The sequence below is a fragment of the Erinaceus europaeus genome, chromosome 11, assembly GCF_950295315.1.
Source record: "Erinaceus europaeus chromosome 11, mEriEur2.1, whole genome shotgun sequence".
Taxonomy (NCBI): Eukaryota; Metazoa; Chordata; class Mammalia; order Eulipotyphla; family Erinaceidae; genus Erinaceus; species Erinaceus europaeus.
The window spans coordinates 105214388-105222736 of NC_080172.1; the positions used below are offsets into that span (position 1 = coordinate 105214388).

Sequence of the window (8349 nt, forward strand, 5' to 3'; positions counted from 1 at the left end):
AATGAGAGAATCAGTATATATGCTTCGGGGGGGTGGGTCACTCTTGGGGTTCTGTGCCTGCAAAGCCTGTGCTCTTCAACAGAGCCCCATCCCCAGATAAGTCTGCATCTTTAAAAAATGTTATTAGGGGGGTCGGGCGGTGGCGCAGTGGGTTAAGCGCACGTGGCGCAAAGCGCAGGGACCGGCGTAAGGATCCCGGTTCGAGCCCCCGGGTCCCCACCTGCAGGGGAGTCGCTTCACAGGCGGTGAAGCAGGTCTGCAGATGTCTATCTTTCTCTCCCCCTCTCTCTCTGTCTTCCCCTCCTCTCTCCATTTCTCTCTGTCCTATCCAACAACAAAGCGACGTCAACAATGGCAATAATAACCGCAACGAGGCTGCAACAACTAGGGCAACAAAAAAGGGGGAAAAATGGCCTCCAGGAGCGGTGGATTCATGGTGCAGGCACCGAGCCCAGCAATAACCCTGGAGGAAAAAAAAATGTTATTAGTTAAATAATGGTGTCTAAAGCAGTCGCTGTCATATAGATATAATTTCAGATCCTTTCATGATAGTTGTCCGCATACTAATCCCATCATCAGCTTAGGCTCTACCAATAATTTCAGATGTTAAACACCTGAGAGGCATTTTTTGTAGAATAGCGCAAGGGTCATACTCAAAGCACTTCTTCTAGCGTTTGCCCACTCAAAGCACTGTGGTTATGCATCTAGGTTTGCCAGGGAATCTACTTTTGCAAGCTAGTGACTTCTACTTTGAGAACAAAAGAGACTGTGTCGAGTATGTTTAGTTTTTTGAAAGTCAGAATCTAAATTAAGATATTTATATGGTTGGAGATGATATGATCACAAAAGTATATGTTTGGAGATGGTGTAACAAAGAAAAAAATCTCAAACCCCAAAATTTGATTTTTAGTCCTGCAACTGATAATTAACTTATAAAATGTCTTTGTATCTTCTCCTTTATAATAGATTTTATGCCCTGTGCAGCTAATATGTCATTTCTAACTAACTAGGATGTAAGTTACATGAGATAAGAAATTTTGTCTGTTGTTTGACTTCTGTCTACCCAGGTCCTAAAACAATATCTGCCATATTAAGTACTCCATAAGATACACAGTTGCCAAATGAAGACTAGATTACCTGAAATGATGTAATAAGTTCTCGAACTACAAACACAAGAATAGCATAATGATAGGGCTCTCCTCTTGAAGTTTAAGGAGTTGGGGGAGAGGGAGAAAAAAAAGGAGAAAGGGAGAGAGAGAGAGAGATACATGAACAAAAGTTACATGAATAAATGCATTCCTTGTAAAGATCAGTTGAAACAGGCATGTGAGTTACAAGGTGAAGTTTGGCACTTGACCAGCAAAAGAAGAAGGCAGGGAGTTCCAAATTGGATTTGTTGACCCTTTAGAGCATGATCTTAAGTGGAAGCTGTGATAACCATAGAATACTGTTTGTGTGTCTAGATGAAGTGAAGTCTAAGTGTTCTTGATAGAATGAGGTCAGAATCAGAATACCCATGTAGGCATATACACATGCCTACCTACATGGAGGATGGGGAAGAAGGCAATGGAAATGTTTGATGACAGTTTGAAAAGGATAATAGATAGGTGGTTGTGATGAGAGAAAAAGATAAGGAGGCAGAGATGCAGTTACCCCTTATAATATCCCTTGGTTGTATCTATTTTAATTTTGCAGCACTCAAATTAGTAAAAGGATGGACATACTGAAAGATGAGAATAAGTTTAAACAAAAATGTATGGATGGTGCTTGATTGATTGGCTAATACACAACATCTTCAGTTATTTGGGGTATATGAAAAGGCTGGAGATCAGCCAGCTAGCCAAAGTCTTCAGCTTTGTCTTTTCCTTTTGTTTTATGTTTTTCTTCAAATAAGTTCTTAATTGATGAACAGTGGTTACAAGAACATGTTTTTAAACTGATACAAATGATTTTCATATGCTTTTTCTATATAAGTTACAAGTTTAAATTTGGGTCTCTTAGACAAAGATTTATAATATGACTTATAAGAGGTCTTTCTTGAAGATGGTAGCACCGTTTTCAATTGCTGGAAAAGCTTTATTTGCATACACTGTTGTTGTTTTTTTTTTTTCCTGGAGAGGTGGGTTCATTTTCCTACAGGGTTCATGAGTTAAACAAGTCCCTAAGAGATAATCTTAGTTCATTCACCCAGATAATTCTCTTCTTTAAGACTCTTAAAGGGGACTGAGTACAGCGTGGACTAAAGTGTTCAAAAGCCATCATTACACTATGTGAAGGTCATCATTACTACATCTTTTCCTTACATAATGATCTTGTCACCTTAGGGAAAAACCTTTGAAATCAGAACAGATATGCCGTGACCCTGAGAATGTATGTTTTACCACATGGTGTGTTTGCACAGGTCCGATTCCCATCGCACTTCAGTTCAGATCTCAAGGACCTTCTAAGGAACCTGCTGCAGGTAGATTTGACGAAGAGGTTTGGAAACCTAAAAAATGGTGTGAGTGATATAAAAACTCACAAGTGGTTTGCCACAACAGATTGGATTGCTATTTACCAGAGGAAGGTGAGCCTTTTCTTTCTATTAATTTACATATTTTAAAATTTTTGTTCAATTTTATATGTAGTAGAGATATTTTCAACATATAATTTAAATATTTTTGTATCTCTTTGATTAATCTGACACAGATCTCAAGGGGCTTTTATAGTCCATAACTTGAAAGTTAAGTTTCCTTCTTTACAAAACGAATAAAGGTATAATGCGATTTTAACCATAAATCTGAATGTTTGGGTTTTGTTTGCTTTTTCTTTCTGTGCTCTGTTTCTTCAGAATGCCATAGTACTTATATACTAGACTATGTTTAAGAGTTTTCATAATTGACATGAAGCCACTTAAGAAAGACAGTATGTAAACTGTGACATTGTTCTACTCAACATAGGCATGCAGCTGGATTTAATAATAAATAGTTGCTAGATTCATCATATGTTTCTCAATTTTTACCTAATGTCTCTGGCATTTATCAAGATTTTTTTTTAAATCATGCAGTGTTCTCAACTTGTGTTTTTTCATACTCTGATTTGATTTCTGTGTTTTTTCCTTTTCCTCTAAATGACCATGCATTTTGTCGTATTCTTGTCAATATACTTATTTTAAATATAATATTTTCCCTGATGGGTCTGTTTCCTTAATGTTGGATATATTCACTATATAATTTTTAAAATATTTCATTCAAAACAAGGAACTTATTTTGATACTCTTAGCATCTGGAAAGAGCCTGTGGTTTATACCTATTTCCTGGTGTTTGTCGAATTGTACTTATCTTCAGAAACAACTTTAATTTATCAAACTGAATATCAAAGAGAAATAGAGTTTTAATTAATGATTTTGGAGGTCAAAACAAATTAACTGAAATACTTAAGTTTACTTTCAACAGTTATTCTGCAAGTGATTGTTGGATGCCTAGTTGTATGCAAGGTATTCTGAAAGGTGCTAAGGATACAAAATGAGCAAAGTCAACCTTTGTCTCTCCCCATCTAAAGCTTATAGTGTTTCAGGGGGTAGTAAGATAAGCATTAATCACATGTTCATACAAAAACAAGTTTAAAGTACTGCTGGAGAAAATGTGGGAATACAGAACGGTAGTTATGCTTTTGAATCTTGGGAATTTTGCTTGTTTTGTTTCATTTTGTCTTCTAATGTTAGAAATTCACACAATATGGGGGAAATGGCTCAGTCACCATGGCTTTTTCTCTTGGGGTAGGGACACGCAGGAGCCTTGGTGATAGGTACAGGGAGTTGCCTACACCCATAAAGGGTATGCACCTTACCCCTGAAATCTTGTAGTTTCATAAAACAATATTGACTTGGTAGTAATGAAATTATTTTTAAAAATATGAAAAAGAAAACACAGTGTAGTAATAATGGAAATTTATTTTCCTTAGTGTTGGCATACTTTTAAGCATTCATTGTTTTTCTCTGTTATTCTCATATAATTGTTTTTTTCATACCACCAACTAATTAATTCAGCTCTGACAGTACCTGGAAATAGCATGAAATCCTACCTACAGGTTAAAAACGCAGACCTGCAAGACTAGGTTCTCTTTTTCCACCTCCAGACGCCAATAATATATCCAGATCTTCACCTGTGTGACTGACTGACTGACTGACTGACTGACTGACTGACTGACTGACTGACTGACTGTAGATCAGAGGTCCCTACAAACTCCTTTGAGATTTGACTAATTTGCTTACATGACTCACAGAACTGGGAAAATTTGTTCTTAAGAAGCTACCAGTTTATTACAGAAGGATATAACTAAGAAGCACCTGAATAGAGAAGATGCACAGGGTGCGGTGTATGGGAAGGAACTTCCAGCCTCCTGCTCTCTCCAGAGACTTGCCACTTCTCCAACCCCCAACTCACAAACAACCCTGAACCTTTCCTTTGGGGAATCTCATGGAGACGTCATTATGTCAGCATGATTGATCGCATCATTTTTCCTTTCTTATCACAACACGGTATCACATGGGTTTTTCTCTCTGATCTCATTTACAGGTTGAAGCTCCATTCATACCAAAGTTCAGAGGCTCTGGCGATACCAGCAACTTTGACGACTATGAAGAAGAAGATATCCGTGTCTCAATAACAGAAAAATGTGCGAAAGAATTTTGTGAATTTTGAAGATGGACATCAGAGGCCACACTCAATCTTTACGCTCTGTCGAGAGAGTTGGTGGGGCTGAGGCCGTCCTTGTTGAAGCAGTTACCTAGTTCCTTCATTCCAGCGCCTGAGTGAGGTCTTGATTGCCATCATCTGTGCGTGCGCTCTGCCTCCACCTATGTAACAAGGCACCGCTAAGCATTTCTGTGCCATAACACAGAACTAGACACCTTCCTGCTTCTCTTTGGTTTGTCTTTCCTCTTTCCTCCGACTCTCATTTCTCCCCTTTGCCATTACTAGCTTTTCTCCAAACAGTGCTCCATTTTATTTTGTTGGTGTTTCAGACAGGCAGTGTTATAGCTACGTGATACTGAAGGGAAAGAAAAGTGTGTTCAGTAGTTCTGCCAGTATTTTTGTTGGTCAGTGGCTTGAGGATGTATCTTCTATTGATTCTTTTTATTTTAAGTAGCTCAGACCCTGTTTTGCCAAAACTATTCAGTTTTTGAGGATATTATATATTATCTTATCATGAGGGAAGTTTGTACAAATTAAAACAGTAACTTTCTTAGAACTCACTGTCCTGGCTTACATTTGGATAGGCTATTATGAAGTATCTAGATCCAGCAGTTTGGGTCCCTGTAGGTCAGAATTCTATTTTCTGTCATCTCCTTTTGTATCATCATTCACTTAAATGATGAAGTGACCATCCTGTGCAGTGTGGCAAATGTGTTTCCTTCACAGGAGAAAACTAATGATAAGGATTATCAGCCCCCAGATTCTACCTGTTGACTTTTCTGTAGGTATTCAAGTTCTAAGATTTCTAAATCTAACTCTTCACCAAGGTTTTAGACAGTATTTTTAAACAAAATATGACTAATGAAAGTGACAGTTGTTTTTAAGTTTCTGAGATAATCCTTACTGTTAACTTTTTAAAGGAAAAGAAACAAACTAAAAAGGAAACATGGACAAAGACTTAGCCAAGTCAAGCAAGTGAATTAATTCTTGCAAACAATATAGACATGTTTATTTCACGAAGTTTTTTTGTTTGTTTTGTTTTGCTTTGCTTTACAACGGTTAAGAACAAAAGAACGTGTTGCCAGGCTACTATCCTGGTGTACTGCATCGTTAACCTAAGTAGAGGCACTGCTGCCATTCCTGCTTTCAGCTCATGCCTCCTAGGCGAGGAAAGGCAAAATGTTTATATAACTGCCACAATTGTATTTTAATTTTGTGGTGTGACAGTTTTAGATAAGTCATAATTTCTAGCCTCTTTTCCTTTAGTAAACAGAATGTATGATCATGCAGATACAACTTTAGTATTTGAGTTTAGTTTTTTATATATACTTTTCTGCCAACGGACTTAACATTGCTGTCATGTGTAAATTTCAGGCACTTTTGCACATTTAGTTCAGTGTTGAGAATCAATGGCTTAAGTCAATTTTTAAAACATTTTTTTTCTTCCCTTTTAAAATGTTCTCATCTGCTTTTATCTTTTTGTGTCAGTGGCCTATCTTAAAACAACACACCAAAATATTTTAAAATAAACTGTGTTCATTTTTTTATGATACGTTCACATGCACATAAGCTGAATTATTCTTAATCAAACTGATCGTAATATACATATGAACATTCTGTTTGCTTCATTATTGGTGCAGGTAGGTCACTGACTTTAGTATTCATCTCTACCATACCCTTGTAAAAACCTTTGAAGACATTGAAACAAAGCCTGCCTGAGATGCTCTCTGCCTCAGTCTGTATGTCATCTGGTTGTCAAGTGTTTCTGCATGGTTATGTCACTAAAGGCTGATACTAATTTTTCAGTTGGTTCATCTGTATTTAAAATGTGCAAGAAAAATATGAAATCTTTGCTGTAGCAAGTTTTATGTAACAAAGATATCATCATGTTAATAAATTTAAAACATTTGTAAAATATATGTTCACTAGATTTTTTTTGTATTTTCTTTAGATCTAAGAACATGCTGATCATTTTATGTAGGTTACAAATTCATCATAGCTTTGTTGTATATTACTGTAAAATTATTTTAATAAATCATGGGGATGAGAATTTGATTATTGTGTTTTAAGTTTTTAGTAATGTATTTCTATAAATTCTAAAAAAAAATTTTTTTTTCTTTTTTCATGAAATTACTACTGCCCAACACAATTTGCTGTAGAGTCTACCTAGGTAGATGACTTTTAGGTATACATTTGTTTTGGGGGGGCTGATAAGCCACTACTAGATTTTACTCTCTTAAGGACATGAGAGAACTTTTAAGTATCCTAGGGAAGCCTACTTATAACCAATCAAGTACACCAAATTACAATCTTTCAAAGTCATTTGTAAAAATTCTTAGTGTCAGCCACAATCTAACCAAGATCAAGATAAAGACTTGAATAAGAAATAACTGGCTTGGATCATTATTTAACTTCCAACTGCATTATCTGAAACAAAAGAGAGTTCATTTTTACTCAGTAAATAATGAGATGGAATTACAGAGGAAAGAGCCATGAACTAAGAAGTCAAGGCATCTATGTTACAGGCCTGCTCTGTCACTATCAAAATGCCCTTAGCCTGATTTCTTTTATCTGAGAAGTGAAACAACTGCTTTAAGCAGTTCTTAAGCTCCCTTCTAACTTTCACATGTTGTGACAAGATTCTTTTTTTTTTTTTTAATATTTCAAATAGATAATGTGCTTTGAAGTAAATCTTGGCAAGGTAACATTTTAGAGCACTTTTATCTCTCATAGTACTCTTAACAATTTTTTTTTTAACTATTATGTGGAACATAAAAAGTTGCCTTTCCTGATTCCTTTCTCATTCTAAATATGCTAAATATCAAATTGATATCAAACTGTCAACCTACCAAAAATATCGTGGCTTGTGGGTATTGCTGTCTTGTTTTTGATATGTTATTGTATTGACTGCCCATTGGCCTGAAAATACTAGTTGTAAGCCTGAAAAAAAATCGTTTTTCTTTCCCACGGGCTTTTTTTTTCTGCTTGTGTAAAAATCCAATGAATTATTGTATGTGAAAGCACCTTGTACACTGTACCTTATCAATGCAAATGTTAAGGTGTGCTGTTACTTCATTAATTACTTCTCTGTTTAGAATGAAATTTCCTATGCACTACTGTCACTAGGAAATGCTGATATCAACTGTGTTTTTTAATTAATCAATAACCGCAAATTAAAGTATCTTCAAAGGATAAAATAACTTGAGTCCAGAATTCAATTTGGTGCCCCTGAGTCTTGTTTATTTCCTGAGGATATATTACTGATACCTAGGCTCCTAGATTTTATGGAATATGTATTTGATTTGGTCTCTTGGCAGTGGGAATAGAGTTAACAGAGGGAGAAACGTCTGCCTTTTCCAACTAAGAAACTATTAGCTTCACTCTACTTTCTAAAAATATGTTTCTAATTCATCTTATTATTAGTCCAAATCCCTCTTATCTTAATTATAGAAATATCCACACTAAAAGGACTGATACTGTGAGACCTTATATGAAACTGTGAACTACATTTTTTTTTCCTTTTCATAGGTGTTTTTGAGCCTCACGTCACTACTTCTGGTCTTAACCATGTTGATTATTGTATATTTTTATAGTTGCCCTTGACATCAAGAAGTCATCTGTTTTAAGTAATTATTTTAGTGGCTTACCATTGTTTTGATTTCAGGGGTTGTTA

The 8349-nt window shown here is 35.9% G+C and overlaps 1 protein-coding gene across 6 annotated transcripts in view; it reads left to right on the plus strand.

Moving 5' to 3' along the window:
* The window catches only part of PRKACB (protein kinase cAMP-activated catalytic subunit beta), a 123807-nt gene extending 115931 nt beyond the window's left edge, over positions 1-7876 (plus strand). For all 6 annotated transcript variants that reach the window (XM_007524725.3, XM_007524723.3, XM_007524726.3 and 3 more), the window contains 2 exons: positions 2402-2566; positions 4557-7876. In XM_007524725.3, the coding sequence (XP_007524787.1) occupies positions 2402-2566; positions 4557-4682 (291 nt within the window). In that variant the 3' untranslated portion in view covers positions 4683-7876. The remainder of the gene's footprint in view (positions 1-2401; positions 2567-4556) is intronic.
* Positions 7877-8349: the final 473 nt, after the last annotated feature.